The sequence below is a fragment of the Emys orbicularis genome, chromosome 7, assembly GCF_028017835.1.
Source record: "Emys orbicularis isolate rEmyOrb1 chromosome 7, rEmyOrb1.hap1, whole genome shotgun sequence".
Taxonomy (NCBI): domain Eukaryota; kingdom Metazoa; phylum Chordata; order Testudines; family Emydidae; genus Emys; species Emys orbicularis.
The window spans coordinates 30,475,185-30,498,743 of NC_088689.1; the positions used below are offsets into that span (position 1 = coordinate 30,475,185).

General features: G+C 45.3%; 2 protein-coding genes across 2 annotated transcripts; one reads left to right on the forward strand and one right to left on the reverse strand.

Moving 5' to 3' along the window:
- The first annotated feature begins 10,703 nt into the window (after positions 1-10,703).
- LOC135881872 (homeobox protein vent1-like) lies at positions 10,704-12,751 on the forward strand. The gene is made up of 3 exons (XM_065408593.1): positions 10,704-10,959; positions 11,227-11,459; positions 12,392-12,751. The coding sequence occupies exons 1-3, from the start codon at positions 10,704-10,706 to the stop codon at positions 12,749-12,751; spliced, it is 849 nt and encodes a 282-aa protein (XP_065264665.1).
- Positions 12,752-18,133: 5,382 nt separating this feature from the next.
- On the reverse strand, positions 18,134-21,190 carry LOC135881978 (homeobox protein vex1-like). Its single transcript, XM_065408759.1, has 3 exons — positions 20,899-21,190; positions 20,142-20,386; positions 18,134-18,505 (listed from the first exon to the last, which is right to left on the reverse strand). The coding sequence occupies exons 1-3, from the start codon at positions 21,188-21,190 to the stop codon at positions 18,134-18,136; spliced, it is 909 nt and encodes a 302-aa protein (XP_065264831.1).
- Between the last annotated feature and the right edge of the window lie 2,369 nt (positions 21,191-23,559).

Here is a 23,559-nt window from a genome sequence, read left to right on the forward strand (position 1 = left end):
GTGCAAAGCCTGATAACTTTTCCTTTCAGCTGCCTACAAACAAACCTAGTGGAGAAAAGGATTTCTTCCCCTCCCCCCGAAAAAAATTCTGTGCTGTGATTTTAATGGACCCAAAAGCAAAATAATTCTGTAATCAAAAAGACAAGTTTCCTCCTTTCTCTTTCACAAAGATCTATTTCTAACCCAGGTAAATTCTTATTTATTATTTATAGTAATTTGAACAATATACTGTCAAGGTATCAGAGTTCTTTGGACATCCCTCAGCTGTTTTGGGGTGTTGAGTGAAGGATAGACCTTAGGTTAATTACATTTTCCTTACTTTATTTGGTCATCTTTTGGTCATTAATTTTCGAAGAGCTAAATGAGATTTTCAAAATCCGGTTTTAAAATGATCACTCCCACAATTGTGATGTAATTGTCCAAATAGTTTTCAGAGTAGAAGCAGTGTTAGTCTGTATCCGCAAAAAGAACAGGAGTACTTGTGGCACCTTAGAGACTAACACATTATAAATAAATTTGTTAGTCTCTAAGGTGCCACAAGTACTCCTGTTCTTTTTGTCCAAATAGGGAAATTGACGTATTGCAACATGCAATCGAATTTTAAAATTGTATTTTAAAAAAGGGTGGCATTATAAAGGGGGATATTTTAAAACAGTTCTGCAATATCCCCATAATTGATATCAGTACTCTGCCTCCAGCTGCAATCAAGGGAGTGAGAGGGCAATGGACAGGTGAGTGTTCACGGGTACTTCAAATAAAAAGGCATTTACTCTTAAACAAGTAATCTCGTTGATGCCTAATTGACTATCTAATAGCATGTATCAGTACATCAAAGCCTCGCTGAATAAACTTGTTAGCATTTCTAAGGGGGGCAGTGAGCGTTACAAACAGTGATCAATTTTCTTATCAGCCATACTTAAAAGGAAGCTGTCCCTCTGAGCAGATAACGATGTGTGTGCCTAAGTGAAGTATTGGGATTCATTGTCTCCCATGGAAAGTCTGAGAACAATAAAAGCTGAAGGGGCTGAGGACAGTGAGAGTTCCCCCAGTTTGGGTCCCTTTGATCAGCAAAACCGGCCGCGTGAGATGCTCCTAGACTCCTGGCGCCTTCCAGTGGGGTGGGTATGGTTTGTGCCATATTATGTGCCCGGGGAAAGGTCTATGGGTGGAAATATAACTGTTCTCTCTCAATAAAACTATTATGCCCTTGCATCAATAGAGTGAATCTTGGTGTGCATCTAAATAACATATATGGATCTCATCCAAAATATATACCCTCCTCGGGGTATATCTCATTTAATCAATCCCCTGTCACTTCAGTGGCCTTGGGTATTGGTGCACCTTAGTCCTTCCTGTTTTCTGCCTTTTGCAGACAATAATTTAATCACCTAAAGGCTGTAATGCTATGGCCTAGTTCTGGTTGTTGGTTAGGTGTTGGGGTGGCTGGGTGGCAGTTAGTGGCCTGTGATATACAGGAGGACAGACTAGATGATCTGATGGTCTCTTCCTGCCATGCTTTTAATGAACCCAATAGCAAAGCACCCCTGAGAGCAGCATGGGGCCCAATTTCTGCTGGGCTGACTCAGCCCTTCCACCCTTGAAAAACAAAGTATCTCAGAGTATGCTGTGTGTGACTTTTCCTTAGCATAGCCCTGTCTGTGTGAACAGTAAGGGCTTTCTTGTGACATTGGATGCCAAGGAATATGGAGATCAGCTGCTGCAACAGCTCCTGGACATATTCTGGTTGCCTCAGACACTGCTACCCTGGGTTTAGTGCACCAGGCAGCAGCTGTGATCTGACAACTGATGCAGAAAAGGAACCAAACAGAGGCACACTTGGTTTATTTATTTCATTGCATGGTTCCACCATATAATGTCCTTCTGGGGGATCTTACTAGTACTGAGACCCCCAAACTAGGTGTATGCCCCAAAGTTCTTGGTCAAAATTTCCCTTCCTGTTGTTGCACTATTTGCCTCTTGGCTAGTGTCCTCCACCCCAGATATGATTGATTTACTGTAGTGTTGTATGCCTCTAACTGAGGATGTCATTATGGAACCCTGGGAGCTGAAACATGTTTTATATTTGTAAGGTACCATATTACACTTTACAAGAGGGAGAGCAGAACCTCTGAAGCTGAACTTGAAGGGATTAAGTCACTGTATCAGAAATATTGATAACGTGGAAAAATGGTAGGGAAATATTTGGTGTCAATAAGATATTTACATTTTCTGTGTATGCAGAGGTTATATGAAAGTTAGGGATTCTCTTTTTCAAAAATGAGAATAGTCAAATTTGCATAGTTTTTTATATTTATGAATAAAAATGGTAAAGTGACAACAAAAATCATGGAATTCAGAAGATGGGTACATCCCATCCCATCCTATTGGCTTTAGTTACAAACAGATAATTCTAAGCATAGGTGGACTAAACAATTGCTTAGGCCCCCAAGCTGCTCAAGAGGGTCCCCTATTAATTGTTAGTATGTGTTGGTGGAGATATTCCTGCTTAGGGTCCGCAATGGGGTAGCACTGGCACTGGTCTGGTTATAAATTCTATCCCTTGTATGTATTGTAAGCCCCTCAGGACTGAGATCTCACTCCTATTACACATGTGTACTATTAGTAGTAAGGGGACAGGTGGGTGTAGGCCCTCCTCCTCAGCTAAGGTGGTAGAACCACTGAACCCAAGCTACTATTGAATTCTGGGAATGACAAATGGAAAAAAAACAGGCAAGGGAATGAGGTCAAAGGTTAATAACAAGGAATCTCGGGGGACACCAAGCAGAGAACCCAAGATGATGCCCAACACTCCTCAAAGGCATCTAAGGTGTCAGTGGACACTGCCCTCAGGAACTCTGTTCAGAGGCATGAACGTATAAGGGGCCAGAAGTCCAGAGTATCCCCCATCCAGCTTCCTCCTCCTGGTATGATGAATGGCTGACTTGGCCCTCCCCAGGAGGAGGTTGATGAGGAGATCTTGTGACTTTGTGGGGCCATGGATGGGGTGTGCATAGCGCAGAAGGCACGAGGAAAAGTGCAGCCAGAACCTCAGTAAGAGGTTCTGGAGGACCCACAAGAGGAGCTGCATCATGATGCATTCTATTCATTTGTGTGTGAGGATCTCCCTCTGGATGCAGAAAATCCAGGTGTCAGGAGTTCATGAACCATGGCAGGTACATGCCCATGCTCGCAGCTCCATGAAGGAGCCACCAGCTAATATCTCTGGTGGGCCATGGGACCTGAGTGGAGTACCAACTAGCCAATGGGACTTCCTCACCCTCCTTAGGTAGCAACATGTCCTGCCTCTTGGTGTCAAGGTAGGACATGCAGGTGAGGAAGTGGATGGTATGAAGCATGAGCACAGACAGACATTTCCTGTATCAGGGGGTAGCCGTGTTAGGCTGTATCTACAAAAACAACAAGGAGTCTGGTGGCACCTTAAAGACTAACAGATTTATTTGGGCATAAGCTTTTGTGGGTAAAAACTTCACTTCTTCGGATGCATAGAGTGAAAGTTATAGATGCAGGTATTATATACTGACACATGGAGAGCAGGGAGTTACTTCGCAAGTGGAGAACCAGTGTTGACAGGGCCAATTCAATCAGGGTGGATGTAGTCCACTCCCAATAATAGATGAGGAGGTGTCAATTCCAGGAGAGGAAAAGCTGCATCTGTAATGAGCCAGCCACTCCCAGTCCCTATTCAAGACCAGATTAATGGTGTTAAATTTGCAAATGAATTTTAGTTCTGCTGTTTCTCTTTGAAGTCTGTTTCTGAAGTTTTTTTGTTCAATGATAGTGACTTTTAAATCTGTAATAGAATGACTAGGGAAATTGAAGTGTTCACTTACTGGCTTATGTATGTTACCATTCCTGATGTCCGATTTGTGTCCATTTATTCTTTTGCGGAGGGACTGTCCGGTTTGGCCAATGTACATGGCAGAGAGGCATTGCTGGCACATGATGGCATATATAACATTAGTGGATGTGCAGGTGAATGAGCCCTTGATGGTGTGGCTGGGTCCTCTGATGGTGTCCCCAGAGTAGATATGGGGACAGAGTAGGCAATGAGGTTTGCTACAGGGATTGGTTCCTGGGTTGGTGTTTCTGTGGTGTGGTGTGTAGTTGCATGTCCGTGTCCCCCAGGCCCTCCTCCCAGGGCAGGCGGAGGGTCCGTGGCTCCCCACAGCCGCCCAGCTCTTACTATGCCTGGGCTGCAGCTCCGAGGCCCTGTCCCCCGGCCAGAGCTGGGTCGGGGGGAAGCTGCAAACCCTCTACCTATCATGGGAACATGTAGCGGGAATCCCTCTGCAAACTCTCTACCTGCCACTGAGAACAGTGGTGGGAACACAGGCTGGGGGCTGCTCTTGACCTTCCCACCCTGGGCAGGTGGAGGGTCTGCGTCTCCCGGCCGCTCTGGCTTCCAGTTTGGCCAGGGGCCCGGCCTCAGATGGAAGGGGTGGAGCCTCAGGTGGAAAGGACAAGATGGGGCCATGGAGAAGGCAGGGGTCCCTGCTGGCCCCCACACTTTTCGGAAGGCTCTGTCACCCCTGTTCCAGGCCTTGAGTCAGAAGGCGCACATCTTCAGAATACGCCAACAGGACCACCCACAAGTCCAGCTATGACATGTCTGTAGAGCAGTGGCTCTCAATCAAGCATATGTGTACCTCTAGGGGGTACACAGAGGTTTTCCAGGGGGTACATCAACTCATCTAGATATTTGCCTAGTTTTACAACAGGCTACATAAAAAGCACTAGCGAAGTCAGTACAAACTAAAATTTCATACAGACAATGACTTGTTTGAACTGTTCTATATACTACACACTGAATTGTAATTACAATATTTATATTCCAATTGATTTATTTTATAATTATATGGTAAAAATGAAAAAGTAGTAATAGTCTGGCTGTCACCTTTATATTTTTATGTCTGTTTTTGTAAGAAAGTAGTTTAAGTGCAATGAAACTTGGGGGTATGCAGGACAAATCAGTCTCCTGAAAGGGGTACAGTAGTCTGGAAAGGTTGAGAGCCACTGCTGTAGAGCACCTCGCACTCTTAACAAATAGGGGCTAAATGACTCCATTCTACTCAATTAGCTCTCTGCAACAGTTTCACCGGCTTTTTGCTGATACAGATGTGAATGGAGATTTGTTTCCTATTCCAATTTATATATTCAACTTATCCAGACACAATATCTGACCATGTCTTCCACTGTCACCAACTCTTGGCTAAATCACCAGGTATTTAATGTTTTTCTGAACGCTTCAATTGCTAGGATCAGGTTAGTGCATGAAAATCTCAGATTTCTTTAAAAGAGAGAGAGAGAGAGAGACTCTAGTCCTCAGAGCTGTTCTAGGAAGTGACTTAACTCCCTGTCTCTCTTTTCAGGTGTTTTGGTCTTTTCTCTCCACTGTGGCCTTGCAAGCACTGTTTGCATTAGCTTGCAATAAGGTTGTGGCTGAACCATTTTTAACATAGTCTGATTTTGTCTTTAGTTAGTTGATAGTGTGACAAAGTTCCTCCTCTATCTTGGTAGGTCCTGTGCTTATTGGCAGATTTTCTTGCCTCAGAGATTCACCATGTGGGTTGGGGAACAGCCCAGAGACCTTCCCCTCTGGAAGAACCCACAGTCCAGGTCAATTAGGAGGTTTGGGGGGAACCCAGGCCCACCATCTACTCCGGGTTCCAGCCCAGGGCCCTGTGGACTGCAGCTGTCTATAGTGCCTCCTGTAACAGCTGCAGGACAGCTACAACTCCCTGGGCTACTTCCCCATGGCCTCCTCCAAACACCTTCCTTATTCTCACCACAGGACCTTCTTCCTGGTGTCTGATAACACTTGTGCTCCTCAATCCTCCAGCAGCAGCAGCACTCCCTCTCAGCTCCTTGTACCTCTTGCTCCCAGCTCCTCACACTCACACCACAAACTGAAAGTGAGCTCCTTTTAAAACCCAGGTGCCCTGATTAGCCTGCCTTAATTGATTCTAGCAGCTTCTTCTTAATTGGCTCCAGGTGTCCTAATTAGCCTGCCTACCTTAACTGGTTCTAGCAGGTTCCTGATTACTCTAAGGCAGCCCCTTCTCTGGTCACTCAGGGAACAAAAAACTACTCATCCAGTGACCAGTATATTTGCCCTCTACCAGACTCCTGTACCCCAACTGGTCTGGGTCTGTCACAATAGTTTTGTAAAGAGATGAGCATTTTTGTTTGTCGTGCTGTGATCCACAATGGCACCTAATTAATATTTAATAGTAATGTCAGAGTTTCAAGGTGAAAGATACATAAAGGAGTCATGATGCTAGATATGTTTAAGTGTAGTTAGTCGTACACCGCAGGCACCATGGGAAAGGAAATGGAAATGTACAAAGATGACATCCACAGAACACTTCAGTAGAGAACAAGTAAATCTGACTGGGGGGAGGGAAAATATGTCTCAGGATATGTGTGGTCATAGGTCCTTATTATATTGCTATGCTAACATCAGAAATGGCCAGTAATATTATTAAATGGGACCTATAAATAGGTCAGTCAGTATGTGTGTGTGTGTACATATATAAAATATTGCATAAGTGCATCATAATTCAAGCATCTGTAACTTCTGGGAGGGTGGGATCTGGGGTGGGGAAGAATGAATCTGTAGTGATTTTCTAAGTATATTAAAATAGCTGGGGGAAAAAGTGGGGCCAACACTAGCTGGGGGGAGGAGCAGCTGGGGATACTTTTTACATACAAAACAATATTAAAATATTGCACTATGCAGACATGTCCCAAACATCACCCTGACTCCGTTGTTAAATCTTTTACTCCTTTCTTTAACCCCTAGCTGTCTTTGTAGATTGCAAACTCTGCTGAGCACCTCTTCCTGCCTATAGGTACACCACTGAGCACAGTTTGGACGTGATTGTATAACAATCTGCCTGAGAAAGTCTACAATGTGTATTTATTTAATATAATGTAAATTGGAGGGAAAGTCTTGATTCTAGAATGTATCTCAATAAGTGCACAATGACCATGCGGTCACTTCACCCCCCTGGATCACTAACCCACTCTCTGGAGTTACACGGCCTTTAAACATAGCGTCACCACGGGCTGTTAGTGTGTTGGAGGGTAAGGATGAAGAAAACCACCACATTTTGGAAGGACTGCCCCTTTCTGTACCCCTTTCTAAAAATCTGCTCTAAGTAACTTGTGAGTGTGACAGAAGAGGTGACCGCAGGTGTGTAATGGCCGGGAAGGCTTTTGAAATGCAGAGAGGGGGGCTGCTCTCAGCCCAGGCCTTTCCCCAGGTTATATATGTGTGTGTTTGGAGGGACGTCAGGGACGCTAAGATCGGAATCGCCTGCCCTGCTGGTATTTCTTATTGCAAGCTCCATTTCCGTCAGCCACTGACCCCTCTGTGCGGAGAGCCTTTGAAATGGACATGGGTCCTCTGCAGAGTTATAGTCATGAGCACGCCCAGCCTCGCAGAACCCCGCCACTTCGCACAGGCGGCCCCTCGGGATTCGGAGCCTGTCCGAGCCCACCCTGCCTTGTACGCTTGTGTAGCGGTTGCTCTCTTGGCTCAGGGCCGTGCAGGAGCTTCGGGAAATCTCTCCCTTGCTCAGTCACACTAAAGATCGGCCACGAAAAGCCCGAGTCAGCCCTCACTGTTTAAACCGTCAGAGACGGGATCCGGGTGTTTCCGAACACGCAACCCGCAGTGGAGCCGAGTCCGTTTTAGAGGTTCCCAGCTTAGAGGTAACAGCAGCTGCTCTAACGAGCTCTGGAAGAGGAAACGCTGCGAGCAGGCAGGTGTGAGGAAGCGGCGTGCAAAGCTCGGAGGGAACTAGCTGGAGCCTGTTCCCCTGTGATAACGCTGGGGGGGGGGGGGGGGGGAGAGCGCGGAGCGTCCCAAAGGCACAGCTGTGAGCGATCGCAGCGACAGCGCTGGGAACAGGAAAACGCCAAGAGCCGGGGAGATCGGGGCCGAGCTCAAGCACCCCGGCAGTCCTGGGGCGGGGCGGACAGGGACAGCCCGAGTAACCCCGCCCAGCTGAAGCAGCACAGGCTGGCCTGTATGTGTTCAGGGCTACCAAATAGAACAAGCCCCAGTCTGGGAGCTGTGGATGAGAACTAAATAGCTGGATGAGCGCCTGGCATGATTCAATCACGATTGTAGCGAACCTGTTTTCTGATCGCGACGCTGCCCGGTCATGCCATGCCAAGGACAGGGGGTGTGTCATTATAGCTTGTGTGTTTAATCACAATAGTTTGGTTGTAATACAGCAAACAAGGGGCGGGGGGGGGGTCACAGGGAGCCTTTTAAGCCTACTTCTATCTGGGGTTGGAAAATAAATAAAAGCAAAAAAAGTTTCTTGTTAAGTATGAATTACAGGGAGAAAGGAAAGATCGGGAAAAACAGCATCCTAAGGGCTGCTGCTGCTTTATTTGCGCACACAGTGGAGCCAGAACCTGTAAATTCTACTGAGCCCACCACTCCCATGCCAGCTCAGAAGGCCTCTTAAGAAATTAGGTCCATGCGGCCTGATATTCAGCCGTGTTCACCATATGCAGCTCTCCCGAAATGCGGGTGCTGAGTAAAATCTGTTCTGAAGGCCCTGCTGCCCTCCTACTTAGATGTAATGGGCCAGGTTGCAACTTTAGTCGAATCTCCGCGCTTTGGTAGGATTAAGAAAGATTCTTACACTTTTCCTGTAAAGTTTTGTGCTTGAATGGCCCCATTGCATTTATAGATAGTATAACTCTGTGATACAGATCAGTACAAGTTTATAATCTGCTGCATCTCCCTGTGTTAAGACATCAGTAGCAGATGATGAGGGTGGAATTGGAAACAAAGAAAACCAGCCTCACTCACATACCATTGCATTTTCAGTGAAACTTGCCTTTGGGGAAAGAAGGAGGCATTTATGTTTTTCCTTTTGGAAAGAAAGATCAATAATCTAGTTATAGGAAGAAGAAACAAACACGCTGCTCATTAGATCCGAGTTTATTGAGTCAAATCCTTCAGTTCTGGCGGGTTTTATCGGGGGCTCAGTGAGTTCAAGAGAAGTTTAGCCCCTGTGAGCACTGTAAAAACAGGGCCCTGGTATCAAGGTTCAGGGTTAGAGAGGGAATATCTTCAGTTTGCTCTCCCAATTAGGAACAATCTGAATATATGGTGTCCCGGTGTCTTTTGTAGCCGATTCATTTGTGCTTTGTGCTTGCTGTATGTTTTTCCACTGGCTTATCTAAACGCAGAAAATGCTTGAAACCTCAGTGATAGGTTTTCTAATAACGGTTTATTATACTTACAGTGATTAAACCTCTGGGCGGTTCTTAGCATTATCTGCCCCTTGCATCACAAAGGCGAAGCTATGCTTTATAAATAACGTGTAAATTGGGGTAGTTTGAAGTTGATGAGGTGTGAGCTTTCTGGTCCTGTATTGCTTTGATCGCTAAACTTCCAGGCGTTGGTGAAAGATTGGCTACATTTCTGGCTAGACAACTGGCGCCAAATTCAAGCTGAGAGGAGTGCAGGGTTGAATTTGTACCCGTTAAACCAGAAACAGCAATAATACAGCCAGGAGCTGGGAAATCCAAGCCAACCCAGACTTTTGACGTCTCCGTACGACCTTTACAATGGACTTGGATTTCTTCCGCTCATTAGTTTACAGTAGAAGGGATTCTGATATTGATAGGGAACATGGACGGGATTCTATAGGAAATCGATCGTGACTTTTATTTACCATGTAGTAACGTTTTGTGTTACATGATTGCTAGACTATCCCTCCTTCTCTCCTTCAGCAGGAGCCCCCGACCTGAAATATACAGTTTGCAGTGTTGTAGCTTGTTGGGCTCAGGATATTGGACAGACAAGGTGGGTGAGGTCATATCTTTTATTGGGCCAGCTAGAGAAATTGATCTAGTAAAAGCTATATGACCTCACCCACCTGGCCTCTGAAATATATACTGCCACTCTAAAGAGGACATTTCAAAGGATTACCTGGTAGCTTCATTTAGATCTGCATTTTGAAAGGCAAGGATTGATGTAAAAATCCCTGTTATAACAGAGTTCTGAATTTGTGTTAATCGGTGCTAAATGTTCTCATACATAGACCGGAACCTCGCCTGATAAAGATACTAAAACCCTGCTCCATTCACGTCCCTGCCCTAAGGAACTCCCTGATTATGGCTGTAATGAGATGCGGTTGCTAATGCTTGGAGATCTATGCAATTTAAAATATGTCGTATGTGCCTTTTGTGTTAGTCCATCGACGTTTGGAAGGGACATGATTGAACCCCATCGTTCTGCCATTATCTGGCGTGTAACTGTCTTTAAAAGCCCTTTTGCTGGTCTTTTGTTTGGTGTGGCTGGAATTGCCCATGCCGCCACTCCCCCCCTCCAGGGGAGAATCAGGAGGGGCCCAGAGCAGGTTTGCATTTCAAGGGGGCAGAAACAATCCCGCAGACTCTCTGGAGCCAGGGGCTGCAGACATTTGCCAGACGTGTGAACTCTACTCCTAACTGACAGCTGTTATCTCTTTTCTCTTCGTACTTTGATGTGGATTCACACTTGAAAACGAGCCCGCGAGGGAGGGCCCCCTATAAATAAATGGAGGCCCCCACCCACCCGCTTGCCCTCCCCTCCAGCCGAGCAGTGCTAGCTAAGCAGAGGGAGCTGCAGGCAGCTCCTGTGAGCCCCGCTCCTTCAGCTCCCACTCGCCATGGGTGAGGCCGCCTTCTCTGTGGACTTCCCGGCCCAGCCTGACAGCGAGGAGCAAAGGCCAGCGGGCAGGCCGCACATCTGCTGTGTTCCTCCTCCGCGGGCCCCCACCTCCTTCAGCAGGAGTCCCCGCCTGGCCAAAGCAAAGCCCAAAGGGGGAGCCGCGGCCGGGGGGCAGCTCCAACCCAGCAGCCTGCGCCGGGAGGAGCTGGAAGACACCAAGCCCCAGGAGCTGCCCATCGGCCGAGCAAGTCCCGGTAAGTCAGAGGCGAGCCCGGAGGAGGTGGTGGCTGGTGCTGGAGAGGGAAGTAGGGCCCTGATCCGGCCGCGAGGAAGAGCCTCCAGCTGGCCGGGGGGAGGGGGGTGCGGCAGCGGGTGCTGTGGGGCGGCTGAAAGGCAGGTGCTGTTGCCCTGGCTGGGGGAGCAGCGGAGGGCTGGCTCGCAAGCCAGGGGGCCGCGGGGCCCGATCGGGCTGTTTCCCCCCGTTGGGCACCGGAGCCCTAACCCACCCTCCGCCTTTGCAGCTCCCGAGGGCGGCTGGGTGAGCGCGGACGAGTCCTCCGGGTACGAGAGCGAAAGCGCCGCCTCCTGCATCCCCTCGTCGCCGGGGGAGGACGAGCCCCAGCAGCGCAGAGTGCGGACCGCCTTCACCCCGGAGCAGGTCGGCAAGCTGGAGAAAACCTTCAAGCGGCAGAAGTACGTGGGGGCGGCGGAGAGGAGGAAGCTGGCGGCCGCTCTTCAGCTGTCCGAGATTCAGGTCAGTGCCCGGCCCCAGTCCCCGCGGCACAGAGACAGTCGGGCTGGGGGGGCTTTGGGCCGCTCGCTGCTCCCCTAGGTGCAGGGGTGTGTGCAGAGACGCTGAGCGCCTCCAGCTGCTCCTTGGCTTCAGTCAGGCCCCGCGCGTGCATCAGTTTCCCCGAACGGAACTCGCTTGAGCAAAGAGCGCTGAGCGCTGATTCACACTTGTCCACGCTCTGCGTATGTAAAGCCGCACGGGTGCTGAGCATAACGATAACTGGTTATGATTTCTTGCTGATGGGGACTGGTGTTCAAATTGCGTCCTACCGACTATAAACGCAGGGCACGGCATGTTGTCCATTAAAGAAAGTGCAGGATTTACTAGAAGCCTAATCTCATGTTTCCATGGGTCCGAAGAGTATCTTTAAAACTCTTAAACATTTGTACTTAATATTTTTTAACTTAACAATACAACCGGGATCTGATGCTGATAAATGTTAGTTTATTTGATATTCACTTGGACAGAAAATTTAGAGAGTTACTAAATAAGGCCCCGATCCTGCAAGCACTTGCTTATGCACTGGTTAACACCTTGAGTAGAATCAGTCAAGGGCTGCTCACAATTAATGGATTTAAGATTTGGGTCCCTAACATGCTCCCGTTGGGGTCAGTGACTTCCCATTGACTGAAATGGAAGCTGGATGAAGCCCCTGATTAGGTCTTTGCAGTTGCTATCTCTGGCAAATGCACACAGTAAATAATACATTATGAGCTTACACAATATGGAAACTTTTCCGCTGATAAGATCAATGCTTTAATTCAAATTATTTTAACTCTGACTATACTGTATGGATCACAAGTGAGTTCAGTTACAGATGCTCTCAATACATGATAGTTTATAAATTATTCTGTTAGGACCCTGATTTCTTTAACATTACTTTTTTTTTCTAGGTCAAAACCTGGTTCCAGAATCGCAGGATGAAACTTAAGAGGCAAATACAAGACCACCATCATAGCTTCATATCTTCAGATCCCTTCTATGGCTATAAGCAAGGGACCCTACCAAATATGTTACAGGATTATTCCCACTATCCTAGTCCACAGCAACAAAGACTTCTGCCTTTTACTCCTAATTGTGCTTTACAGTTCAACTCTTCCTTTCAAATATATGACTCCCAAAACCCATCATATGCCCTTAGGGCACATGATCTGCCTTTTTTCCACCAACACTTTCTACCACAATTCTCTGTCCATCCAGTTATACAGAACAAAATGGACAACAAACAATTTAATCCTCTTCAAACATTATAACCAAAGCAAAGTGGAAGACATGAGAGAGGTATAATATAATACACTATATATGATTCAACTGTACATAAAATGTTTGTCTGATGTAGAAGTGTATATTTTTAATATAAAGTTTAAATATAAAGATTCATACCTAAATTAAGTATAATTGTATTTAATTGAGATTGAATGCTGTTAGAGGCACTCTAGTCCTAATTCTTGGGTTTATACCCAACCTATGTAATTTGAAGGTTACTGGTCTGAAGGATTCTGATAGACTATGTTATCTTCCTTTAGTGTGTGGATGCTTAAAAGGATCTTTTGCTATAAATTCCATATTGACAATTAGTCTGTCCACAGGAGGAGAATTGCACTGGAACTACTGCTGGCACTGGTGAGAACCCTAATGTAGATGTGCTGAAAGCAAATTGTGTACAGGTTTGACCACACAGCCTTGTCTACACTAGAATTCCCACCATGTAGGCAAGGCTATGAGATAAAATTCATTGTTGTAGAGACACACAACCAACCCCTGGAGTCCTATACTTTAAAATATTATTATGCAAACATTTAACCTATAGCAAAATCTTATCTACTGTGAAGAAACCATCAATCTGGAGGCATTGTTATAGTAATGTTGTTCATCTAATAGTTTTTCCTGTGTATATGCAGCACAGAAACCAGATACAATTAGGTTTCCGGTTTGCTAATTGTTGGTTGAGTAGTAACACTCCACTTATAGTCAGAAAGCTGGCAACCGGCTTCTGATGAGATTATACACATAGAACATCCAGTTAGGAGCAGGAAAGGATGACAGACAATTTATAAACTCTTAGTTCCAATGTGCCACATAATCCTGAGTTGGCAGTTATACAATTTGTGACTTTTGACCATGTCCACTTTTCCTATTCTCATCCAAGTGTTTGCTGGCCTGTTTTTACAGCCAGTGAAAATTAAAACTTTTACACTATTTAAAGAGTAGAATCATATAATGTACTTGTTTTGTGACCTCAGTACTGCATAGTGCTTCTATAATAGGATTCTGTGTGAATTATGGGGGGTAGGAGGGAGCAAAGTGCTGGTCATTGAATTGTTTTGTGAACATAAATTACTGTTTTACACTTCCATTGCATCTTCCACCCAAGAACCTCAAAATGTTCTACAAATGAAGAACATAGAATAGTTGCACTGATCAATTGACAACTGATTTATATTGATTTAACTAAATTGGTAATTTACTGAATTAAACTACATTGCTATAAACAACTTCTAAACAAGTGTGTGTGAGCTCACACAGGCTTTATCAGTTTAAATCAATTACAACATTTACAGTGGAAATGGTGCAACTTTTTGTGTACGGACAAGCTCCTGAGATAGGTAAATATTTGTTACTATTTCTCCTATGGGGAAAAATGAGATATAGATGCTGGGATTTGCTTCCAATTGACTTCAGTGGAAATTGCTGGGTACTTAGCACTCTTGAAAATTAGCCTATTTAGGAACTAAATTGGGATTTCGGAGCATAGCCTATATTCTTGAAAGTCTTTGCCTTAAAGTATGACTAAAATCCCTCTTTAAATGAAATTTAATTTAAAAATTTGGCACAAGGACTTGACAGAGCACTATTGCATGTTCCATGTAACTTTTTTAGTTTTTTTTATGTTCCTGTACTTGTTTCATCCTTCCTCCTGAAATAACATTTTGGATTGACTAATCTTGGTTGTATGGGGGAAATTGGAGACAAGAGCCCTCTGCTTCTGTGCTAAGGCATCAGTAGAGCCACAATGAGTATGTCTCTGCCTCAGGCCTGTAATACTTCAGTCTAATTCTGGCTGTTGGGCTTGGTGTGGAGTTAGCTGGGTTGTGTTTAGTGACCTGTGATAGACAGGAGGGCAATTTAGTGGTCCCTCCTGCCCTTAAACTCGATGACTACAATGAGCAAAGGGTGTAACACAACTGGAAAGCCTTATTAAGATACAGGCTACAATAATCAAAACTGTGTTGCTTAGGCATGTTAGACTCTCCTCCTGCCTCCATGTTCTACTGCAGCTAGTTAACATGGCTTTGTGTTAGGTCAGGGGTTCTCAAACTGGGGGTTGGGAGCCCTTGGGGTCACAAGGCCATTACATGGGGGGTTGCAAGCTGTCAGCCTCCACCCCAAACCCTGCTTTGCCTCCAGCATTTCATAGAATATTAGGGTTGGAAGGGACCTCAGGAGGTTCTCTAGTCTAATCCCCTGCTCAAAGCAGGACCAATCCCCAGACAGATTTTTACACCAGTTCCCTAAATGGCCCCCTCAAGGATTGAATTCACAACCCTGGGTTTAGCAGGCCAATGTTCAAACCACTGAGCTATCTTCCTCCCCCACCCCCTTCCTATTTATAAAGGTGTTAAATACATTAAAATGTGTTTTTAATTTGTAAGGGGGAGTCTCACTCAGGGGCTTGCTATGTGAAAGGGGTCACCAGTAAAAAAAAGTTTGAGAACCACTGTGTTAGATCTTAAGAGGGCTTTTTGATTGTTTGTTTGAACTAACTTGATTAGAAAACTGGCCCTTTATTGATGCACAAAAGGGTGTGTATTTTTAATCAAGTTAAATACAATTGAAAAAGCCCATTGAAGCATGTCCATACACAGCTGCCAAAGTTTGTATATTGCACACATGAATCAGTGGTGCAGGAACTAAGGGTGCTGCTCCATTCCCCCTTGCTTAAAGTAGTAAAAACAGACACCAAATACATGGTTTCCATCATCAGCTATAAAAATTGTTCCAGAACCCGAGACATTCATACTTGTCTGCTTGCAGGGATGCAAAGCACAATGCAATGGGTAGGAAGCCTAGTGTGCCACAAGCACCCCTGTCTGTTAGGTTGATCTAACTTTGTAGTATAGATTGGGCCTTAATAGGGCTGTTTAAGTGTGCTTAACATGATTGAAAAACACACCCTTTTGGCCCTTGAGACAAGGCCACTGTGTTGCTGCTTTAGCTCTCCAGACACATTGTATCTGTATCAATGGCTACCCCCAAATATTGCTGCAGACAGATAGGAGCAAAACATTAAATTTCTTGTGCTGATGCCTGAACATGGAGGCATTGAGTTCACCCCAAACCAACCCTTTTCTCTCCCTCCACTTCCCTGAAAGTAAAGACTGCATTTGTTTGTGTCAAAAGTGTTTTTGAACCAAAAATAACATTTAATTTCAAAAATGTTGAAATGAAGTCTTGAGGTTTTTGGATTGTTAACAATAGTTCAGGCAAATTGTCATGAATTCACAAAACATTTGTGTTGAATTTTCACTTTTTGCCTAGGTCTTGTAGGAGTTTTCACAACTCAGTTAGTGTATGCAGATGAGCAACCTTAACCCATAGAGTAAATAGAGCTGTTCCTACTGTTCCCATAGGCAAAACAAAAAAGGAAAGGAGTGTTGTGAGCCATAGGTGACCTCTAATGTCAGAATGCTGGTACTTCACAATCATGACCCTGGATAAAAGAGTTGCACTTTGTAACTTCCCTAGGCCGAGGGTATTCATGCAGTAGAGAATCTTTTCATCCCACATATATCTGTCACAAGCTCCCTATGTGCTACCCTCCCATCCTATATTTCAGGGACTTTATGTAAGCCTCCCTACACCTTGCTCATGACAGGTTCTGCATGTTTGCCATGGTCCTCCATCACATGCCAGAGACAGGTCCATGTTTTCAACTCCCAATCTCCATTCTCCCTATCTCCTCCACTCTGCATCCTTTCTTACCCACTAGCCCCATTTTTTCCACCTACATGGGTCTCTGCTTCCCTCACCACTCCCACTTTCTCCTCCCTCCATTACCTTTCCCCCCACCCCACCCATCCACTTTCCACCTCCAGGTCTCCAGTCCCCACTGCTTCCCTGCAAATCTGCATTCTTGCCCCTCTCCCAACCCCACCAGCCCTCCTTCTGGGTCTCTCATTTCAGTCCCCAGGCAGGGAGTGAAGCTGGCTCTCACTGATAGCTGAAGCTCCTTTGCCTGCATCACCAGCTTGTCTTTGTTTATCAGGTTTTTCTGGGTGTTCCATTTTGCACCACAATCAATAGTTTTGTGCATATCAATGCTCAGACCATTCCTTGAAATTGATCACATACAGCCTTCTAAAGTTATATTACAAAACAACTGCCATGAAGTTGAGAGTAAGAAAACAAGTCACCTTTTATTTTAAGCACTCATGCTGAGTCAGTTTATATTTATCACATACACAGAGATAAAATTTGTGAGTAACATCCTGAAGTTAACTGGTCTTGAATGACACTTGTACATGACTAGCTATTTATGGAATTTGAATATTAAAATTAATGTAAAATGTAAATTTTGCAACGCTCAAATCTTAAATTCACAAGGCAACAGGCAATTCTGTGCTTACACTGCAGAACACATCCTGCAGTTCTTATTTAGGAAAGGATCCTTGAAATAGGAGTTCTGAGTACAAAATTTTGTTCCATGAAATATAAGAAAACAAGTATTAATTACATGAGACATTTCTGGCTTGCTAGTGGTAGCTATTTCATGGGAAATGGATGTTAGTTCTGACAGTTTTGTTTTCCAAAAAAAGATTTAATCACACGGTACCTCTACCCACAAATGTATTGTGAAAGCCACAATGGTCCCTAGTCCCATATAGTTGTTTGAACTTCTGTGTTTGCCACTCACAAGCACACACCCTTTTTCAATCAAGTGTTCCCATTACTATATTTTACTGAAATTATTACAAGAGTTTCCTTAGAGGTAGTTTGACAATGTTTGTAAAGGGACATTGTCAAGTGTTAATATTTTGACTAGTAAATTCTGGTAAAGTACTAGTCTTAGAAACTAAAAGCACCCTATTGTCCCCCCCCCCCCCCATGCACTTGTTAAACAATTCCACCACCACCCCTGCCACACACTCTTATGAACTACATGAGCTATTATAATAGATTAATATTTCTGCAGGTAGGATTCAGTAGACAAGTTGGTTGACTGACTGTTCTGCAGAGACAGTTAACACACTGATAAAGTGTTGGGTTATTATAAATTAATAATCAGCAAAATCACTCCTATATTCCCACACCATTATTCCCAGTTATGAGTTTTCATTGAAGTTTTGATGGCAACATGTCTGTGGTTGGAGGAAGGGAGGAGAATTTTTGCAATATCAACTTGCTCTAACATTTGTCAGCCTATTCTAATTACCATTTTGAGCCTGTTCTTGACTGTGTCCCTTTAACAACACTGCTTTAAAGACAAAATAACCAAAAAAATTAAAGTTTTTGAAATACTGAATTAATATATTTAATGACTATAATAAAAATAAGTTAAATAAGTACTCTTCATGATTTCAGGTAGTTCATTTTAAAAAAGTTCATTTTGCAGCTCAGGGCACTTTTATGTATGTTTAAGAGGGAGGAAGATATGGTTGGAATCTCAGTCGATTATGATCTTGGGTTAGAGAGACCGTTGGAATTGTAGACTGATAAGAAAATCCTGGAGCAGCAGACACCAGCAGGGCTGGGGTTGGCACAACTGGCTGAAGAGATTGAGTTGGAGCAGGAGGTAACAGCAGAGCTGGGTTTGGCATAGCTGGGTGAAGGGAACAGGTCACAGCAGCAGCAGAGGAGACATTGAACTCCATCCCAGGGGGATAATTGGGTGTCTGGATCTCTGGGTAACGGTAAGGTAGAAGTAAGCCTGAAAAGAGAGCTTCAACCCTGGCATCTTGGGTCTGTCGTTTGAACTTCATACGACGGTTCTGGAACCAGGTTTTTATCTGAAAAATAAACATCCAAGAGGTTATTACTAATTCATTTTGCCAAATAAAGATGTGCACATGGTTCTACAAGTTTTAGAAATGCATTAAGTGTTGGTGATTATTGGCCAAACTCTGCTGTTACAACTATGTGAATCTGGACATTTTCCCTGATTTCAATGACACTCATACAACAGTCAACATTCCCCCACGGATGCAGTTTCATAGACTATGTCCACAAGGGAGTGATGTGGCCAGAGCATCATGTCAGATCACCTTTGACTGCCCAAATTAGCAGGTAACTATTTTTCAGTTGAATGAACTGGAGGTGGCCTTTCAGTATGAGATCAAGATAGACTCAGACCCAGACCTTCAGGATTGTAGCTGAGTGCCTTAACCACTCAGTCACTGCACCTCCTTCATACTATACAAGTACCAAGAGAGAGATAACAGCAGAATTTGGCCCCTGTTTTTCAGCAAACTTAATTCAGATTTAATGCAGAAAGAAACCAGTTTACTTCAGAGGAAACACACTAAGAATATTAAATTGTGCAATCTTTGTTAGCCTGAAAATTCAGCTAAGGTTCCACTGTAAAAAAAAACCCCACCAAAATTAGATAGCATGGCAGTGTGCAGGAAGCTTACCCAAACCTTAACTCTGTTCCATGCTACCCTCTTTCCCTCCCCATGTTTCAGGTATCACATTTCCTATATTGATCTTTTGTCCCCTCACTACACTATGCTTTTACCATTAAGAGATTTGGGGTTGCAGGAGGTTTGCATTTGTAGATAGGGTAGCTGGATCCACAACAATTCCTGCATCTTGGCGTGGGTTAGACTAGATGCCTCTGTGGTCCATTCTAACCATATGCTTCTATCATTCTATGTGGGGCTCAGAAATTGCAGAGCCTACCACTGTTGTGCAGGGACTCCTAGCTTGCAAGCTGCTGGTCCATGGACTTTCTCTGCATTCCCTTCTCCTTCCTGCTGCTCATCCCCATTGTGACTCCCTCTCCCTTTCTCACAGAGGAGCTGCCCACTGGTTCCCCATGTGATTTCTTGGCTGCTGCTTTCTCTGTTGTGGCCACCTCATGACAGTCATGAGGTGGGTAGATGGCCCATGGGGATTGCGGATATCTATTCATTATAGATCCTTTAAATCTAAAAACACTTGAAACTATCAGATTGTGCCCATAGCTAGCCTATATAAGTATGTATTCCTGTCACGGATGCTCGTCCTCGGTCCCATTCACTTTCTGTAACGCCCATTTGTAACATCTTGTCAAATTAGATTCTGATCTTTTCGGGACAACCTATCCGCTTGTGCGGTGACTAGCACTGTGCCCCCCCCTCCCCCTTTATATAGGAGACACCTACTCCCAGACAGGATCAAGCGGATTGAATTAAGCTGGGGGAAGGCTGAGGGTAGAATCAATGTAGGGCTAGTACCCGCCTTAACTAGGGCTCGTGGAGCTCCAGCCCCGGGACTAGAAAAGGATTTACAGAAGAGACGAGCCCATGACTCTCTCTCACACATTCTTGGCCTCTGGGGGCGGCGTCGCGTGAATATATCCCCCTCCCCAGGAGCAGGTGTTCTCCCGTGGACTCTGATCCTGAGCGGCTGGGCACCCCCAGTTCCTCCTGGTTTGTCCCTCACCTGGGTCTGGGAGAGCTTCAGCACCTTGGACAGCCGCCGCTTCTCGCTGGCCCCAATGTAGCGCTGCTCCCGGAAGCTCCTCTCCAGCTCCTGGAGCTGCGAGGCCGAGAACTTGGTGCGGGGCCGCCCCGGCTGGGTGCAGCTGGTGCTCTCCGAGCCGCTGCCTTCCCCGCCTGCCTCCTCCTCCTCCTTCGGGCTGGACGCGGCGCTGCTTGGGCCAGTTTCCTCCAGCTCCCTCAGGGCAGCTGGAATAACGGAGCAAGGTGTGAGAAGAGAGACCCCCCACGCTCCAGAGCAGCCCCACCCGCAGCCAGGAGGGGGCAGCCTCATGCCCCAGCCGGCCCTGGGCACGTGGCATTACATGCTGAATTCAGCTGGCCAGGTGGCACTCACGTGGGGCCTCCATGTCCCACCAGGGCCCTTCTTCCCACGCCTGGCCTCTATCAGGGAGGATTCGTAGTGGCCTCACCACCCGCAGGCCGGCTCAGCCCAGCCGCTGGGTGGGAAGGCCAGGGCAGGATCTCTCAGCCAGCTCTGGCATAAGCGTCCACATTACCTGGAGTTTAGGGCTCAGCTTCCTAAGATGTCTCTGCCCCAGTGGGGTCCCCCGAGCCTGCCCCCTTCCATAGACAGAGACTGCGATTGTCCCCCAGGCTCGGGGACCCTTTCCTCGCTGGCTAGGACCGACTAGGATCCTGCCCCGAGGACTCTTTCTCTTGCCCCACTCCACATGTGAATGGGCAGGGCTGGCACTCACCTTGGTCTCCCGGGCTCCGCCGGGCGCCCTCAGGCGGCCTCTCCCGGCTCCTAGTACTTGGCGTGGTATGCGCTGGGTTTCCCTTCTCTTGATCGCCGCTGGCACTGGCTGCTTTCTTGGGCAGGGACCGGTCGCCCCGCGGGGCGTGGTGGGTGGAAGACACGCTGCTTGCAGGTTGGGCTTTCTCGTGGCTGCTCTGAGCGAGCCACTCCACCGAGAAAGACCCCTTCTCCATCCTCCGTGCCCTTCGCCCCTTAGAGCCCTTCCTCGCCCCAGCAGGTCGACTAACCATCCCCCTGGGTCTCCAAATATTTAAAGCTCCTCCGCGACGTGATTTGAAAAGGCCCCAAAGCATCAAATGAGGCCGAGAACAAAGGATCCCATTGAGACCCTTTAATCTCCCCTTTCAGGTGATTGTTACATCCGACTAATCTCTGAACACAGTTGTTAACAGAACTCAAGGCTACCTGACCTGGCGCCAAGTTCATCTCGGAATCACCCCCTAATGATACAGCTGGTAATAATTACATCAGGGCCTGCACTTTAGTTTTACTCACTCTAGCTACTGCAGCGTTTGAGCCATCCGAGGATTTTAAATCTTTATCTTCGACGATCAAGAACAAAGATTCAGAACGTGCTGTTAGAAAAAAAAGCTCCCAAGACTCTGCCTGATCGCTTGCCAGGGAGCTGGAAACACCCACACTGGCTGCTCCAGTGCTTGCAAAAGTTCACCAGCCATTCTAACCAGCAAAGGTAAAGCAATCCTAGGAAAGGGTTAGAGCAAAGCAGACCCACGGGCCTGGGGAATAGGTAAACTTCATCAAGAAATTAAAGTTGCAATATTCTTCCCATTATGTAGACAGGTCTAAGGCTGTTGGGATATACCTGGCCAGAGGGGAATAAAAGCACCAGTGTTTGTTGTTTGAACTACGGGTGCAGGGAACGTAGTTGTATGCAGCTTTCCGTATTCTTACTGATCTTAAAGTATGGTTAAATATATGGCAAATAAACCTGTCTTACCTACACACTTAAGGCTTGTTCCTGCTTCTAGAAAAATCTATCCCAGAAGTCGTATTGACCTCAGTGGTGCAGAGTAAGTTCCTTCATTAACAGAAGGTCAGAAACTATATACTCCTTTGTTTCGCAGCATGAGCTAACTCCTTTGATCCTCTAGTAGGCAGAGAGCAGAGACAATTAATTTATTGTGATTTTATTTTAGAATTAAACCGGTCAGTGGGGGAATATGTGTCAGGGCCTTGGGCAGAAAAGAAAGGAAACCCTGAGGAAATAACTGCTGGTTTCGAATCTAACCGTCAATGTCTGGAAGACAAAAAAATAAAGAGAAAAGAAACGGGGCTAGTGCATTTCAAAGTAAACAGCCCTAATGTTTTTATAAAGTAGATCAAAGCTGAGGAGTGTAAACTCTGTTAAAGAGGCAAAGTCTGTTAAGGGATGATTCAGATAAGAGTGAGAAAAGAGCCACTTTTACAGTCTGAAGTGCGTCTGGGACAGCAGAGTCCTTAGCCTCGGCAAATACTAGCTAACACTTTTACAGGTTGTTTCAATAAACAGTCGCCAACTGTATGAGTTTATACAGCCCAGAGATAATGAACTAGCTTATGTTCTTCCACTCCTCCATGCTGATCTGAACATGTTTGAGATATGTTAATTCTTAGACTTCAAAGGATTCTTGTCAACCTGTTATGAACGGTGCTATATTTGCAGTGAGATGGTGAGAGTCCGATAACTCCACCCTCTGAGATGTCTGTTCCCCCCGGCTTTATGCAATTTCCCAGCAAGGCAATGGATTTCCCCGTCATATAATGTAACGCGCTTTACATGATTTTGTGCTTAATGCATTACAGCATGACATGAGTCAGCAACTTTGAGACCTCTATGTTGCTACCCACCCTGAATAAATTTCACAGGTAAATCTCTAGTTATTTTTCCACGTTTTAGTAATCTGGAGAAAACCCTGTCTAATTATCTAATTACTGAATCTGCTTATCTTTCTCATCAGCACTGCATATTTTGAGGTAATATACATGCTGTAAAAGAAAACAAAAGATAAGCCTTTTTAAAATTTGTATGCATTTTACAAAAATGTTAATTGAGCAAAATGGCTAGGGACTGTAGTTCTATTTTTGTAGCTGCATATTCCTTTCCTATTACACTGAAACTGCAGGGTGTGGTGATTTATGGTAATAATCTCTTGGCCAGTGCAGACAACCATGTTATAATAAACTGTTCTACAGAACTAACCAAAGCCCTCATCTGTAAATAATCCCTAAGTGGAAAAGGTCTCAAGGTCTATAAACATATATCTATATTAGACCTAGTCAGCAGTTTTTTGTGTTTGTTTAATTTTAATGTAAAACCATATTAATTTTAATGAAACTGGTGTAGACAATTATTCCCACTTGTGACAATATCTCTATAGATATGTAAAAAAGGAAGGAAAAAACTGACTATGACCAAATAGCATGTTTTTATTAGTGACAAGGGGTGATCTTGATCCTAGTGTGATAATATGGAGTAATGGCTATGGGGGAAAGATTCTTATGAGTGATTTTCCCACAAAATATTTTAAAATATATTTTTAATATTTAACATAGATCCCAATCCTGCAAGGATTTACACTTGCTTAACTTTACACCTGTG